The sequence below is a fragment of the Antechinus flavipes genome, chromosome 2, assembly GCF_016432865.1.
Source record: "Antechinus flavipes isolate AdamAnt ecotype Samford, QLD, Australia chromosome 2, AdamAnt_v2, whole genome shotgun sequence".
Classification (NCBI taxonomy): Eukaryota; Metazoa; Chordata; class Mammalia; order Dasyuromorphia; family Dasyuridae; genus Antechinus; species Antechinus flavipes.
Genome location: NC_067399.1, coordinates 654,874,381 through 654,892,060, shown reverse-complemented (window position 1 = coordinate 654,892,060; position 17,680 = coordinate 654,874,381). Strand labels below are relative to the sequence as shown.

At 44.5% G+C, this 17,680-nt stretch overlaps 1 protein-coding gene across 1 annotated transcript in view; it reads right to left on the bottom strand.

Moving 5' to 3' along the window:
• The window catches only part of PPA1 (inorganic pyrophosphatase 1), a 34,915-nt gene extending 17,871 nt beyond the window's left edge, over window positions 1-17,044 (bottom strand). Inside the window, exons 1-2 of the mRNA XM_051982537.1 lie at window positions 16,843-17,044; window positions 12,803-12,861 (exon numbers count right to left, since the gene is read on the bottom strand). Of these exons, the coding sequence (XP_051838497.1) occupies window positions 12,803-12,861; window positions 16,843-16,906 (123 nt within the window). The 5' untranslated portion in view covers window positions 16,907-17,044. The remainder of the gene's footprint in view (window positions 1-12,802; window positions 12,862-16,842) is intronic.
• Between the last annotated feature and the right edge of the window lie 636 nt (window positions 17,045-17,680).

The window sequence follows — 17,680 nt, the reverse complement described above, 5'->3', positions numbered from 1 at the left end:
TCTACTTATTAGCTGTGTGATCTGGGATCACTTAACTTTATACATAAGTATGGCAATGTTTGGGAGTCAAAGGACCTGCAGTCTGAGCTCACCACCTGGATACAACTGGGTAAGTCATTCAACTTCTCTAGGTTCCAGTTTCCCCTTTTCTAAAATGAGAAGCTCAGACTCAATGTCATCTGAAGTCTTTTTTTTATCTCTGTGTATATTATAAAATAATTGCATTCCAGGGTTGTTGAAAATGTCTAATGAAATAATACACAGAAATCTGCAAACTCCAACATTTCACAAATCAGTCATTAATATGAAAACCAAAAAAGGGATTTTTTTTTCTTTTTTTAATTTAATTTTTAAAGCTTTTTATTTTTCAAAACATATGCATAGTTTTCAACATTCACCCTTGCAAGAATCTTGTATACCAATTTTTTTCTGCCTCCCTTCTCCCTAACCCTTCCCCTAGATGGCAAGTAATCCAAAATAGGTTAATCATGTGCAATTCTTCCATACATATTTCCACATTTATCATGCTGCACAAGAAAAATCAGATCAAAAAGGGAAAAAAAAATTCAAGCAAATAACAAAGTGAAAATACTATCTTGCAATCCACATTCAGTCCCCACAGTCCTCTCTATGTTTGCAGAAGGCTCTCTCCATCACACGGCCATTGGAACTGGCCTGAATCACCTCATTTTTTAAAAGAGCTACATCCATCAGAATTGATCATCATATAATCTTGTTGCTGTGTACAATAATCTAGTTCTGCTCATTTCACTCAGCATTAGTTCCTATAAGTCTCTCCAGGCCTCTCTGAAATCCTCCTATTGATCATTTCTTATAGAACAATAATATTCCATAACATTCATATACCATAATTTATTCAGCCATTCTCCAACTGATGGGCCTCAGTTCCTTGCCACCACAAAAAAGGCTGCCACGAACATTTTTGCACATGTGGGTCCCTTTCCCTATAAAGGGATTTCTCAAATTTGTGTAAAGGACACCTTATTATTTAACAAAACCTTCACATCTTTTAAGAAGCAGTCCAACAGCGCCATTTGCATTTTGGACATTTGAAAAATCAGTGTCATGAGGGGGATGGTCTGGCTCACCTCTAAGTCCCCTACAGGTCACAATGGAGACCAGGGTTTCTTTCTTTAGCAAATCTTTGGGATAGACTATAAAGGCAGACCATGGGGTGACCTTTGAGGCTTCTCTGCCACAAACTCTTCCTGGCAAAAATTCACCCTTTCAGACTGAGCAGATTCCTCAGCTCACAATCAAAACTTAGTCCAAGGAATGAGACTTCATCAGCTGGGAAGTTCTCTCCGACAAGCAGGTGCTCACTGCACCGTGCAGTTGGCCAACTCAGCTGCACCATCTCCAATGAGGCCTACAGAGACTTCGAGGTCCCTTCTTGTAGCATTTCACTGTACACAAATGGGGGAGATGGAAATTATTTAGAAAGGGTTCACGCATCAGACCCCATAAGGAGTCTCCAACTAGCTGAACCGCCACAAACATCTATCCTCATTCCAGATGAGCACACCTGATGAATCATTGGAAGTACAGGAAGGTCACTTGAAGAATTTCATTCTTCAAAAGGTCCTTGAATCAACTGGTCAATCTGGACTGGACCTAAGCCAGTAAAGGAAATGGGTCCACAAAGGTAGAAATGAGGGAAGGCTCATGAGAAAGAGGCCATAGACATGTCTTAGAAGCACGTCCTCTGCTGTGGATTTTGGAAAAGATCCCAACAAGTCAAAATGGGTCTGGAGCTGCTCACTGGGGAGTGAAGATAGGTGATGGGATCTACAAGAACTGTTAGCAGCTGGAACTCTAGGATGCCCCAAGAAAGAAAAGCTTTTAAAAATAATGGCACTGAGATAAAATGGAGGGACCACGACCAAAGCCCACAGTGTAGGAGGGCAGGCAGAGCAGCTCCCCTTCAGTCCCTCCCAAAGAGAATCTAAAGGAGCTGTGAGGAGAGGCTGGGGGGGTGTGTGACTGATGAGAACTCTGAAAGAGACAGAGGGCACAAAGGAGGCTACAGGACAGCAAAGAGATGTCAGACAAAACAAAGAACAAAGAGTGTCCAAACTATGGACCAGCAAGCCTAACCTTATGTCTGGGCAAAATTCTAGGATATTTTAAAAATTCTTACTTCACAATTCCAGAGGAGCTACGATGATCCTTTCCACAAATCACAAACCCACACTGAATGGATTCCCTACAAATAGATGTTAGATCATCCCACTGGGTCCTTGCTGCAGCAAGGCGATCCTTGTGCTAATGGAATCACCACTGACCACAGCAGCTCTTAGACCTTTTCCTCCTCCTCCTCCAATCTCCCTTACCACCCCCTCCTCCCACTCTCCTAGCACAGAACCTCAATTCATGGCAAAAATAAGGCCATTTGCTGAAAGCTTCTCCTTCCCCCTCAGCAATAGGAGCCCTTCCCTTTCCCAAGGCAAATCCCTTAACTTCTGCAAGTGATCTCATTCCACCCCATCTTGTCCAACAAAATCCCTTCTCCATCCCCACTCTTTCACTCCTATTCCCTCCACTGGCTGCTTCCCTACGGCACCAAAACATGCCCGTGTCTTCCCACCTCATTGATTCAACCATCCTTATGAGCTCTTGTCCCATTTCTCTCCTCCCCTTTGTGGCTGAACTCCTCAGAAGGCCATCTACCACAGATGCCCCTATTCCCTTTCCTCTCTCTCCCTAATTCTAGAAGTCTGGCTTCTGACATCATTCAAAAGAAACTGATATCCCCAAAATTACTACTTTAAATATCTTAAATATAGCATGTCCAAAACCAAACATCTTCCTCCAAACCCTTTCATCTTCTTGGCTTCCCAATTACAACCATTCTCCCAGTCATCTCGGCTAACAAACTGGAGGCCATCCTTGCCTCCTTCCTCAGTCTTATACCCTGCTCCCCACAGCTAGTCTATTGACAAGGCTTCCCACACTATTCCATCCGAGTGGAGGAGAAAGTGACCTTCCTATACTTCAGATCTGACCCCGTCACCCTGCTACTTAAACTCGAGTGAGTCCTCCAAGAATCAAAACCAAACTGCTTTACTTGGCATTCAAAGTGCTTCATAGACTATCCCCTGTCCCAACCTTTCTGGTCTTATTCCAGACCACCCCACTCCCGGAAGGCTGAGATCAGAATGGCACTAGCTTTCTTGCACAAGACACTGCATTTCAGTCTCTGGGCATTTTCACTGATTGTCTTCCACCCCCAGAATTCTCATCTTCCCTCTTTTCTTCTCTTTCCAGCTAAGGCTCTTGAGGTTACTGGCTCTAGATTAAGAAAATCAAATTGATACTCTCCATTTTTGTAACTGATTCTTTTCTGCTTTTCTGTAACTGCCCAAGTCACACTTCTTTGTCTCTGAGATAAGTTCAGAAATTTCCTTCCTCTCTGTTAAACTTAAAAATCCAGTTTCCCTACAAAGCATTTAATTAAAAGAATCCTGTTATCTTTATACCACTAGCTGAACTTGACCAACAAGAGGAAATCTATTATCTATATACCATTAGTTATTCTCACAGAGGGACTAAATCAATGAGAATTTCCTATCGACAAGTTGGAAGGAGCAGCTGCTAGCGCCACAATCCTGATTTTCATCCAATCATATTGTCTCTCACACCTAACATGTTTCAGGCTTTGTGACCAAACTGGTTTCTTCATGGTGTTGCTTTTTTTTTTTTTTTTTAAGATGTTCATTTTGTCTGTAAAAATGAGCCTTCATTTAGGGTTTCTTGGCTTGCTAAGGAGAGAAAGACCTCTTTTATTGATAACTGCTAGTCTTACCAATAAACTGAATGGTCTTGGGACTTTAGTTACCTTCATGTCAATCAGGACAGTTGGCAAGCCAGCCAAAAAAAAAAAAGGGAATCAAATTCCTGGGCCAGCCTTGGGGAATTTCCTAGAGTGTCTTTTTCAGCTGAGCCAAAAAGCTTAGAGGCTTCTACACTATTGAGAAAATTGCAACTTTGTTTTCCTGTCTCTATGTTCTGTTTGTGGTTAATGGGACTGTTTGATAATGCTGGCAAATAGATAACCAGAAAGGAATAACTAGAAACAGCTTAAAAGGATTAATTTAAAATTAATTTGAATGATAAGGCAAGTGTCTGGAACTATCACCCAGTCCTTACCCAATCTGAGACATAAAGAAGAGTCCTAAATTTGGCCTGAAAAGGGTTTTTTACTTGTGCACAGCAATTTTTAAGCGTTTTTGTGTCTTACTATATTATTATTATTATTATTATTAATTTTTTTTTTTTAGAGTTCCAGTTTCTCCTGTTTAAGCTAATTCCTTTTTTTTTTTTTTTTAATTTTTATTTAATAATTACTTTATATTGACAGAATCCATGCCAGGGTAATTTTTTTTTTTTTACAACATTATCCTTTGCACTTGTTTCTGTTCCAATTTTTTCCCCTCCCTCCCTCCACCCCCTCCCCTAGATGGCAAGCAGTCCTTTATATGTTGGATATGTTGCAGTATATCCTAGATACAATATATGTTTGCAGAACTGAACAGTTCTCTTGTTGCATAGGGAGAATTGGATTCAGAAGGTAGAAATAACCCAGGAAGAAAAACAAAAATGCAGATAGTTCACATTCGTTTCCCAGTGTTCTTTCTTTGGGTCATTTATCAATTGAAACTCAGGTCTCTTTGTCAAAGAAATCCACTTCCATCAAAATATGTCCTCATACAATATCGTTGTCGAAGTGTATAATGATCTCCTGGTTCTGCTCATTTCACTTAGCATCAGTTCATGTAAGTCTCGCCAGTCCTCTCTGTATTCATCCTGCTGGTCATTTCTTACAGAACAATAATATTCCATCACATTCATATACCACAATTTACCCAGCCATTCTCCAATTGATGGGCATCCATTCATTTTCCAGTTTCTAGCCACTACAAATAGGGCTGCTACAAACATTTTGGCACATACAGGTCCCTTTCCCTTCTTTAGTATTTCTTTGGGATATAAGCCCAATAGAAACACTGCTGGATCAAAGGGTATGCACAATTTGATAATTTTTGGGCATAATTCCAGATTGCGTGTCTTACTATATTAACTGTTGTAAGTGAAACTAGCTTTTTCTTGGGAATTAATTAGCTAGTCAAAGGAGAAAGAGTAAAAACTTTATTTTCTCTATAAAGTCTCTGTCTCTCTACCTTTCTAAACTCTGACCAAGTGAGAAGGCAGAAAAGAGATAAAGAAGGAAAAAAAAGTGTGTTCCTTAGTGTTCAAGGATTTGTGGCATTTAAAGTTAATTCAGACTAAATGTGTGACAATTTCTAAATTGTAGTTTGAATGTCTTTCCAAATGTTGAAATGTTTTAGTGACTTTTGGAGTAGTCACTCTGTAAAATTTGTTTTAAAGAAAAAAGGAGATTGAAATTTGTGAAAATCACATAGGAATAACACTTAGATGTTTATCATCCTTTCCCTAGAGAGTGATAGATTTGTTGTTCTGTACAGAACTCTCAGGAAGCCAGAGACTTCGGCAACTGGGATGTTCCCCTCCTCCTAAGATTAATCAAGGGTACGTTTAAGCTTGAAATCATGAGAAAACATAAGGTCCTGGCACAATTACTGGGACATTGTGAACTAAATATAAAGTCCTGGCACAATTACTGGGCATTGTGAACTTTACATAAGATTGAATCTCTAAAAACTATTGACATGCTTCAGAGCGTTAGATCAACCAGGGTTGATCATAGAACAATGCCTTTCATAATAACATATGGTTTTAAGATATAGAAGCAGTTTGATTTCTCTTTATAAAACAGCTCTGTTGAATTATCAGCAACCCATCTCCTTATTTTCCACCTCCACTAGCCCATTTGTGTTGTACTAGTCATAATACTCTCCTAGTGCTGGAGAAGGAAAGTGAATTCACTGGTCAGAAAAAGAAAAAAAAGGGGGGAGGGGGTTTGCATGTTACAGTTTAAATTTCTCTAGTACTTAAGAATTGCCCACTTTTTTTTTGTAAAGAGTATTTCATTTTTTCCAATTACATGTGAAGATACCTTTCAAATTTATTAAGATTTTGAATTTCAAATATTTTTTCTCCCTCTTCCTCCCCTCCTCCCCAAAGCAGTAAGCAATCTGATAAGAGGCTATACCCATGTAATCATGTTGTAAAAGAAGATACAACAAAAGGGAAGATCCACAAAAAACAAACACAAAAAACCCTCAAAAACCGAAAGTGAAAATAGTTTAATTAAATTTGCATTCAGACTCCATGGTTCTTTCTCTGGATGTGGATTGTGTTTTCTATTAAGAGTTTTTTGGAACTGTGTTGGATCACAGCATTACTGAGAAGAGCTAAGTCAGTCTTAGTACATCATAACACAATATTACTGTTATTTTGTACGATGTTCTCCTGAGAACTGCCTGTTATTAACCCTTTTTCTGATCACAAAAAGAGAAAAGCTTGTTTAAATCACAGAGTAACTAAAGAGTAAGTTAAATGTATTTTGGGGAAGAATGAATGAAAAGAACTTTTTGTTTAGGTAAAAGAAGCAAGGTCACGAAAAAGAAACTGAATAAAATTTTCTAAGCTCTTAAAAAACATAGGCAAGAGTATTGCAATTAATCAAGGTTGCCCAAGAAAAAAAATTTGTGCCAAATTACAAGGAAGAAATTCAGAGGGATCAAAATTAGTTCTCGAGGTAGTCTGCAACATGACTGGGAAAGAAAGATTCAAGGAACTCAGCAATGTTGGATCCGAATATGAAAGATAGATGCAGTTTTAAAAAGCTACATAGAGAGAGAAAGGAAGAAAAATTTTAAACAAGTAGGGTTTGAAAGTAAAAGGAGTTTGGCATTTTGAAAAGAAGTTTGAAGGAATTTTTGATCTATTGAGAAAGAAAATATATGAAAAATCTGAATTCATGACAAATTTCACCTGTCTGAACTCTCCCATATCCATCCAACCACTAGATACCAGGAAACCGCTTTAGGTTAGTGATAAGAAGGGAGGAGATTGGAAGAAACAAAAGAAATAAATTACAAGATATACAGATTTGCCTATTCAGGTGCATTTGGTAATGATTCATTGGCATTTAGCAACAGATAATTCTGTTTCATTCATGAAGAAAAAGCACAGGAAATTTGGGAACAAAGTTCTTTTTAATATAGTACTCGGGGTCAAAGGGGAAGATGGCAACTTTGATTTCCTAAGTTTTGGTAATTTTCTCAGGTGAAGATCTCTATAGGTGACTTGGGCCCATTTAAGCTCAAGGAAAGGAATTTGAGAACATTCAAAGTGGATTTTAGCTTCTAGACATAAAGCCAAGGGACTAGGAAAATTACTAAATGGCTCCACAGAAGAACAACAGCTCTTGTTATCAATCCCAAGCAGAGGAGAATCAGTGATTTTTAATGAGCCTTCATTATCACAATCTTGGGCTTAAGTCTTGCTAATAAGGGAAAATGCCCAGAGGTCCCAGAACTCATTAAAAACTCAATAGAGTGGAATCCTTTGGGTCCAGGCTGTGTAGACACTGTTCAAAGTAGTCATGGCGTTATTTACTTTCCCTTTGATATCACCTCCAATTTATCCTGTAAATATCTATCTATGTTTTGTATGTACACAGCTCTTTGCATTTGGCCTCTCATTAGAATGTGAGCTCCCACAGCTGCAATCCAGAGGGACAGTTCCATTTTGCCCCAGAAATGGATCATCCTGAAAGTTTACCCTGAAGGAAATATGCTCTGAAGAGTAGAGAACTCTTGTCCAGGTAAACCATAGCTTTTCACTCAGGATACTGCAAGGGACTTCCCCATGCTCCTAGACCTTGTCCCTTCCTCACTTCCTCAACCCACTTTTCAGCTCCCTTTCATGCGTCTCATTAGAATATAATCTTCTAGAGAACACATACTGTCTCTTTTAATTTTTGTTTGCACACCCAGAATTTAGCTCAGTGCTTGATCTACAATAACATTTAAAAAGGCTTGTTGGCTAAGGGAAGGGACTGTATTTTTGCCTTCCTTTGTTTGTCCCAGAGTTCAACACAGTGCCTGGCACAAAACAGGCATTTGATAAATGTTTACTGATCATATAAATCCTTTATTCCCAAATATTATTTAGAGCAGGGGTTCTTAACATGGAGTCTATTAACATGTTTTTAAATATTCTGATAATCAGACTGCCAACTTAGACAAAGGGGAGGTTTAGGGAGGGAGTAAAATTTGGAAGTTTTACAAAAATGAACTTTGAAAATTACTTATGTAATTGGAAAAATAAAATCACTATTGAGAAAAATTTCTGTTATTGGAAACCATTATGTTTAAAGAAAACCAACATTCATTTTTATTTTGTGCATTTAAAAACATTTTTAAAACTTTGTTCTAAAATGTTTATAGCGGTCCTCTTTGTGGTGGCAAAGAACTAGAAACTGTAGGAATGTCAGTCAGTTATGGAACAGCTAAACAAGTTGTGGTACACGATTGTGATGAAAGACTACTATGCTATAAGAAATGAACTTAATTATCTTAGAAAAACATAGACTTGCACAAAATAACAACATGAAATGAGCAGAATCAAAATAACATTGTATCTGTAATAGCAATATTGTTTTTAAAAAACTGAGCAAATAAGTCATTCTATCATAAATACCCAAATTAACTACAAAAGCCACATGAAGGAAGATTAAGCTAGAGAAAGAACTGATAAACAGAAGTACATATGGAGTGATTTTACATATATATGTATACACACGTATAAACACATATTTGTGTCTAATGGTAGCCATTTTTAGAGTAGGAGGGGAAATGTATATGATAATTTTACTATATAAATAAAATAGCGAATTGTACATAATGTGCAGTTCCATGTGCAATCATTGTTTTTGTTATTATAGTATGTTATAGAAATGCTTGTTTTATTCCATAAATTAAAAATAAAAACATTCTAGGAGAGTGCAAGAAGAAATAGACAACAAAACTATACTGTCTCAATTTCCCTCTATCAGAACTAGATAAATCTAACCACAAAATAAACAAGAAATAAGTTAAGGAGGTGAACAGAATTTTAGGAGAGTTCAGTTATGATAGACCTTTGGAGAAATTTGAATGGGGATAGAAAGGCACATGCTTTTTCTCAGTGGTACATGGCACATACACAACAACCAATCATGTATGGCCTAAAAACCTCACAATCAAATGCAGACAGGAAGAAATAGTAAATGCATCATTTTCAGATCATGATGTAATAAAAGGCCATGGAAAAATAGACAAAAAGTTAACTGGAAACTAAATAATCCAATCCTAAATAATGAGTGGATCAAACAACAAATCATAGAAACAATCCATAATTTCATTCAAGAGAATAACAATAAGGAGACAACATACCAAAACTTATGGAATGAAGCCAAAGCAATTCTCAGGGGAAACGTTATATCTCTAGATGCTTACATGAATAAAATAGAGATAGAGAAGATCAATGAACTGGGCAAGTAACTAAAAAAGCTAGAAAAAGAACAAATTAAAGCCCCCCCCCCCAGTTAAAAAGCAAATTAGAAAGTCTGAAAATCAAAGGAGAGATTAATTAAATTGAAAGAATGCGAACTAACAAAACTAAAAGTTAGTTTTATAAAAATAGGCTTGTGGGGAAGGAGGTCCAAAACCCTGAAAAGGTCAAGAACTCCTATTTTAATTGGCCAAAAATGCATTTAATGCAATGCCTACTAAATATGCCAGGCAGAAGCTCCCAGTCTAATGGGGAAAGCAACAGGCAAACAATTCTGCATAAACTCTAAGACAGGAGGCACAGAGTAAGAGGAGTTTGCAATCTCATTTTGGGCCTGACCCTGAGCCTGTGAGTAGGGGAAGGTTGCTGCATATTGGTAAGACCTCCACAACCCAACGTCTCAAGGTTGTGGCAAGCTCAAGAGAGATAAGCTAGACAAAGGACTGTTACACGGGCTGCCCGAGGGCTCAGGACAAACCTGCTCTAGGAAGTCTCCGCTCATTTTCAGGCCGGCCCCTCCCCCTCTTAGAAAATACCAAGGGCAGATAGCCATCAACCTCTGGGATTATCTGATGTGTGTTTATAAGGGGAGGGGGAGAAGCTGAACATCACAGGTCATATTAGAGCGGACGTAACTGTGTATGAAGGAAAAAAGTGAAGGCAAACGGGGCAAGGCACAGTCATCTGAGCAAGTGCTGAACAATCCTCCACCTGTAAAGTGGGCTTCCTAATCCGGGGGCAGATCCAGTTTCTACCTGCTTGGTTACAAGGTGGGGAGTCAGTACTGGGAAGCTATGATCCGCAGAAAGGTCTCAATTTCAGGTACTAATCAAGGGGCGGGGGAAAGCCCAGAAACAGCAATTTTAATTTTCTCAGTAAAAGAACTTCTGTTTCCCAGCTGCCATCCACGGGCTGTGCTTTAATGAAATCCTCTGTTGTTGCCCAGAAAAATCCCCAAATCAGTGTGAACCCTCCTTGCCTTTGGCCGTGCCGTGTCAGCAGCCCCTGGATGAACCGTCCAAAGCTCTGCCTTTGGGGAAACCTGAAGAGCCAGACCACACTGGCCCTCCAGGCCGGGAGGCCACAGGGCTCCGTCCTCCGGGGTAGCCAGTTATTACTGATCCCTCATAAAAGAGACGCTTCAGAGTTAGAGTTGTTCTAAGTCTTTCATTTGGGAAAAATATGGCCCAACGAGGTGAAGTCGGTGGGTGGGATCACAGACGTAGGACTGAAAAGAGCCATAGCTGCCAGTCAGCGATATGCCCAGTGACAGGATCTAAAGCCGGACTGGATCTCAGCCTCCCTGAGGGCCAGCTCGGGCTAAGACCTCACAAACAATAAGGAGCCAGACACTCAGGCTCCAAACCTAGTCAGGCCCAGGCTTCTGGGCTCCTGAGCAGCCCTCCAGGTCAGACACCTGCGGCTTCCAAAGAGGAGCTCATCCTTCAGAGGCCAGGGTGCCTCCGGCCAGTCCCCGGTTCTCAAGTAACAGGGGCTGAATAAACAGCACAGAGGGCTCCGCCCTTCTTTCCCAGCCCTGTGACAAGGAGAGCTTCTCCTGGGGGCTTCCCCTCCCCAGGAGTTCAGAGGAATGGGGGGGGAATCTCCTCAAAGACCCCCGTCTGGTGTCAGGGAGCCCCAGGCTGCGCTGCAAAGGGCAACTAGAGCCGGACAGGGCAGCTGGGACAGGGCCAAGGCTACCATCAAAGACCAGGCTATAAGCCTGCCTCTCTCCGGCTCACACCTTTCACCATCCTGGGCAAGTCCCATCATTTCCCTGGCCTCAGTTCCTTCATCCATAAAAAGATGGGCTCAGAGGTCCCTCCCAGCTCTAGAGAGGATCCTGTTAAAAGGAGGGACGGCAGGAGGCAGGGTGGTCCCCTGAAACTACCCCTTGTTTACAAGGAAGCAGCCAGATCAGTGGCCACCACAGGAGAAACCCAAACAACTGCTCATGTTCTTAATCCCTCTAACCCAGAAATAATTAAGCTCCAGAGGAAAAGGCGTTTTCTCCCAGAGGCCCAGGCCACAGATGGCCCCAGGGCTTGCATGACCAAGCTTCCACTTACAAAACCTTGGTCAGGGCCCAGCAGAGCAAGGGAAGCTACTGGAAGCTATTGGACCTGGGCGAACCCAGATCCTGGAGAGACTGGAGAGTCAGGAGGCAAAACTTTTTGGCAAAGGCGAGAAGTGTCCTTTATTCGAGTACACAATTTCAAAATAAACAAACCAAAGCAGGTCTGAGTACTGACATCCTGTTTGTTTGAATAAAAAACCAGGATGCCAATACTATCCTGCCCCCCCCCCCCCCCGCAGAAATGCAGTTACTACTGAAGCTTCTAAAAGGACTCCTTCCACCTCCCACTGTGGGGCACATTTTCCTGGTGGGAAAGAAAGGGGAGAACGTGGGTCTCTGTGTGGAAGCACACGAAACTTCTTTTAGGGGTCTGTCCACAGTAAGGCCACATTTGATTCTTTAACAAAATTAGATTAAAGTCTTTTGTTTTTACATTGCACCACACTTCCCCCAGTATTCTCATCTTGTTAGATTTAAAAACCTGGCTAGAGATTTGTTGGTCCAAAGTACTGATTCTTCTCCCTAATGTGTACAGACCTAATGTGTGCTGGTGGAGAGAGCTTCCTCACCTGGGAGTTCCCAAGCCACTGGAATCCCACAGTCCAATCCCATTCCCCAATTTGGTTTCTGGAATGGCGCCTTAGGTTTTGAATGACCCTCATATAAATCCTTTTCCAGCATTACTTAAAAGCTCCCTATGTGGTTTATCTCAGAACCACAAACCCTTCTGAAATTTACTCTGATTATATAGTACAGGCAAAAGGTGTTTTCCAGCTGAAAATTTTTTTTAAACTAAAGGCTTTTTTAGTTTCTATTTCAATGCTACCTTAATCAGTTTATAGCTGCAGCTTTCACTTAATATGGCTTAAAGATTTCCTGAATATTGATTCAAAATCAAATTCTGTAGTGCCTCAGAGCCCTTCTAACAAGCAAACACTCTACACCTCTCTGAGAAGAGTCTGTTAGAGGCTACAATAGATAAGAGGATCATAGGAAGAACCCTTGGGAAATGTATCAGAGACTACAAACAAGGAAACTGAGGTCCCAGCACCTGAAGTGGCTCAGTCAAGTTAACAGAGGCGGTTCTATCCTATCCTATCACAGTAGGATAGGAGCTAGCGCCACCTTATTCCCCGGCTATCTCTCCCTGGGCTGGAAACAAATTCAAATGAGGAATTTCTGAAAAGGTATCCAAAAGGAAAAATTTAAAAAGCACATTACCTTGTCTGCATACATCGGAATGTCATGAAATGGCGAGATATATTCTCCATTTGAGTTTTCTGTAAAATAAGAGAAATTGGTCAGCAGTGCTATTAATTAGTATCCTGAATCTGCACATATAGATTAGGACAATATTTTATTTATACATGCAGAAAAGCTGTTTTGTGAGTTATCTTAAGACTAGTAGAGTAGAATGAGAAGAGGCCTAAAGGCTGAGAAGCTGGGCTAGCACTGTCCACCCCATACCCTTCTCTACTCCTTGGGTAATGGGGTTAAGGCATTTCATCTCTTTATGGGATTAAAAAAAAAGAGAGGGGGGGAAGACCTAAGAAAGTTCAGTTTTAAATCTTTGTTTTCCATATATTTTAATATGCATTGGAATACCTGCCATCTAGGGAAGAGGGTGGGGGGAGAGGGGAAAATTTGCAAAGGTTAGTGTTGAAAAATTACCCAGGTATTGTAAATAAAAAGCTATAAAAAAAATCTTTGTTTTCAAAGTTACTTTCAGTTTTAAATCTATGACCTTAGTTCTTTTGTTTCTGGTAATGGATTTTAACACCTATTTGCAAACTTGTCAAATTAAACTGAATTCTAGGATTTTACAGCTGGAAGAAATATGTCACATTTGGAAAGCCAAGGACTCCTCTGTTCGAGATCCAGTCTCTCCCAGTTAGAAGAGGTGCCTAGATTTGGAGGACTGTTTTTCTGGCCCTGTAAGGCATGAAACCACAGATTCTCGAAGTAAACATGTAAAGGAGGGGTCAGGGTGTTGGGCATCCCTAAAACTCCAGTTCTAGAGCAAGGCTGGTTGGCAGATCGATGCAGTTTCAGAGTACGGAACTGAAGGAAACCAAGTCAAATGGATGTCTGCTCCAAGACCAGAACCAACGAAGGGGGCCCTAGACACAGGGCTGCCTAAGGAGAGGGAACTGACCCTCCCAGCCTGGACAAGAAAAGGAGACTTGGACCTTAAGGGAAAAAAATGGGGAGGAGAGCTGAGACAATGCGAGGAAAGATCAAACAGGACAAGCTCTGAGAGGGAGGATCTGTCATTACATAAAACTATAAATTTTACACATCATTTTCTTTTCATTCCACTGAGACTCAACAGTTTGGCTAGGAATTAAGATTTCTGCTTTTTCTAACTTCTGCTAATTTCTAAACAAGGGGAGCTAGTTTGTATTTAATCTGAAAGAATGCATGTCCCTTCTTCCTGTTTCTTTTCAATTAGGCTATTAACAGAAGGTAAGAATCTTAACTTCTTACAAATACTAATACTTCTAAAAGCAACTGTGGTGCTAGTACAGTCAACCTTAGCATCTCGTCTATAAAAAGATCAGCTTTGTCTAGGTCCTGTCCAGCTCTAAATTCCTAAAACTCAAGAAGCAAAGAAATCAGACTGCGGAAAGCTGATCGGGCTGAAAGATCCTGTTCTGCCTCAAAAGTTTACAAGGGTCTGTCCATCCGGATTGTTGGTCTGAGCCAGTCTACTCTCTTTCATCTATTACAAATCATGTAGTCCAAATGTTGTTTAGGAAAAGACATTTATACCATATATTTCTTATACTCTGAGGCATGTATGAGAAGGTGGCTCCAGTTCTTTGGGGAGGTGAGGGCTATGAGTCTGGAATCTGTATAGGTCAGACTTTTTCAACTCATCGATGAGCTTTGCTGAACTGTTTTTCTTCATCAGGGTCAGTGCTCAGCAAGACTGGGGAATGTGGATCATGTAAAAACAAAATATAAACACCCCCCCCAATTTTTTTTCAATGCTGTTAATGATAATTAGCCTTTATATGGCGCTGTAAGATTTTTAAAGTGTTTACAAAAATCGGCTCAGTTTCCTGATAACTGGAAGTATTATCCCCATTTTGCAGACAGAAAAACGAGACTTAAGTGTCACATAAAATCTGAGGCTGGTTTTGAACTTGGGTCTTATAGACTCCAAGCCTTGCACTGAGCCAACAGCTGCTTCTGGCTGTTTTATTGGGCAGAAGTATAACACACCCACAGCTCAGTGCCCTTCCTCCCCAAGTGACCCAAGATAAGGGGTCAGAACCAGTGATTGCATGGGGTGTGGCCCGAGGAACTTCCTCCTGCACTTGGACTCCAAAGGTGGGGCTAGGAGCAGAGATAAAGGGCTCCCCTGGGGCTTGGGCCCAGGGCACTGGGCTCCCCGCTTCTGTCTCCAGGCACCCACTGGCCCCAACACCAGGCTGCCCCTCGGGGTAGGAAGGCCTTTATTTTTGCTTTTAATCGGTGAGGTTTTGTGTCTCCCCCCAAACTCCTGCCACAGAAATGATTTTCATCAGGCCCCCTCACATTCCCCCCCCCCATCTCTCAGTGCAGCCCCTCCCCTCCCCTTTGCCCCCATATCCTCCAGGGCAGGGGAGGGTCATCATCCACCTCTGTTTCCTTATAAAAGTCTAGTAAGAGTTGCTTCCACTGCCCGGTGCTCCCAGGGGCCTGCTGGCCAGGGTCAGCAGTTAGAGGCCCAGGCTGGGGCCCCCACTGACTTCCAAGACTTGCAGGGCAGAAGCTGACCAGAGGACAGAGGCTGGAGGCCCAAGGGCCAGCTTGGGAGAGAAGACCCTGGGAGAGGGCCACCCCCTCGGGCCAGCTAGTGCTCCCCTCCCCGCCCTAGTCCAGGTGGGGCAGCTCCTGAGAAGCCTGACTCTTCTCGTGGGGCCCAGGGCAGCCCTGCCCCAGCATTCATTCCTTGTTTCTGGGGAGAGGGCAGCCTGCAGGCGCCCAGGTCTGGGTCCCTGAGGCAGTAAGGACCCGGCCACTTCTCCCCGAGGTCCCTGGTGGGCAGAACACCCGGGCGGCAGGGAGCCCTGGCCCTGGGCAGCGCCGCCTCTCCCAGCCGCAGAATCCCAGAACTGGGTCCAGAGTCCGGGCCTCTGGCTATTGATAAAGAACTGGAGCCCGAGGGGCCGAGCTGGGGGCTCTGGAACTCGCCCCCCCTTTCAGTGGCCTGATCTCCCCTACCCCGCCCCAAGTCTATCTGGGTTTCTAAGGCCTCCGGCACCCCCAGGTTTAAAGGGGGGGGGGAGGAGCCCTCCCTCTCCTGGGCACCCGATCATCACCTCTGGTCTCGTCCTTGATCCTTTGTGTGCTAGGTGTTTGAGGAAGGGGCCGGGACCCCCAAAGCTGAGGAAGCCCCGTCTGCGGGCATCGGGAGCTTTCCTGGGGTCCCACGCTCCTCCCTGGGACAATCTCCTTAAGGGGATTACACTGCCAGTAAGCCCCTGTCTAGAACCTGGCCAGCCCAGGCAGACGGCTTGGGGGCAAGGTCAGAAGCCGGCCCCTCCTCCCAAAGTCCCAGCCCCGACCTACCCCCGGCTCCCTCGCCTCCTCCCCACCCGGCCCGGGCACGCGCCCCGGCCTGGCGTGGCTGTGGCCAGAGCCCCGGGAGGCCTTTGCTCCAGCACTGACTGTTCCCAAGACTGCTGCCCTCCCCCTCCCCACCCCCCGCTGCTGCCGCAGTCGCGGTCCTCGAACTTAGGGGGCTGCAGAGGAGCCCGGACCCCTGGGGACCCTCGGTGACAAGACAAGCCCGCCCCCTCGGCGGGGCCTCCGAGGTCCTTCAGTTTCCCCATCTGTCAAACACGTGGATCGGCCTTCACCCCCGCCCGGCCCTATTCTAGGACTCCAGAGGCGACCCGGGGATCGGGCAGCCAGAGGGGCGGAGGGATGCGGGACAACTGTGAGAGCGTCACGTCAATTACGCGAGGGGGGAAGCGGGATAATTATAGGGGCGTCGGGGCAGTGCTGGGGGACGGGATGCAGGAGAACTGCAGGGACGTCAGGGCGCTCCAAGGTGCAGGCAGCTCCAGAGGGGGGCACCAGGGCAGCTACAGGTGCGGGAAGCGGGAGGGAGCGGTGGGTGAGGCGGAAGGCTGGGCCGGCGGGTCCCGGGGCAGCGAGCCTCTCCCCCGGAGCCACGTGGCCCCGGAAGGGATGAATGAATGGACTGGGGGGAAGGGCGTTCGGGGGCGCGCGGGCCGGGCCGGGGGCGCGCCCCCACGGGCACTCACTAAGGAAGAGCCGGTACTCGAGGCTGTAGGGCGCCGCACGCTCCTCGATGCTGTAGCCGCTCATGGCGCCGCTCGCCAGGCTACCACCACCACTCGACACCCCGCAGCTGCCTCCGCACGCTCCCTACGACCCGGCAAGGGTGACTGCCGGCAGCGCGTGCGCACTGAGAAGAGAGAGGCTAAAGCGCTGGAGGCCGCGACTCAGCCGGCCTCTTTTAAACCCCTCGCGCCCTGCCCGCTAGTGCGCAGGCGCACGCTCCACCCCGCCTCGCCCCTCCCCGCCCTTTCCTCCAGAGTCTCACGGTCTCCGAGGGAGCTAGCTAAGTCCTGGGCGCCGCCCCAAGCTCCTCCTGCCGCATTCTCTGTGAAAGTCCGGCGCCAGGCCAGCTCCTCCTACCGTATTCTCTGTGGAAGCCGTCCTTTCTCCCCGCTCCCAAACCTTTCCGAGTCTCTCCTGTCACATCGTTAAACGTTAATTATTTAAAGCAGTGACCTGAAAGCTTTAAGAGCTTCAAACTGCACCAGCTTTTGGGGACGCGCTGCGCAGGGCTTGGTGCCTCCGGGGCCGCCCCAGGGTGGCCACCGGCCCGGGAGGACGGAGGGGGGCACGGCCAACTCCGGGAGCCCGCCAGACAGCAGTGAGCGCGGCAGGGGGTCAGGAAGAACGAGTCACTCGCTGCGGGGGTCCCGAGCAGGCCACTTCCCCTGGGGCTGCCTCAGTTTCCCCATCTGTAAAGTGGGGGAATAATGTCCGGGTGACGTAGTGACTACGCGGGCTCCCTCCCAGGACAAAGCACGCAAGGGCCGGCCCTCTCCTTGACGCTCCGGCTGCCTCACC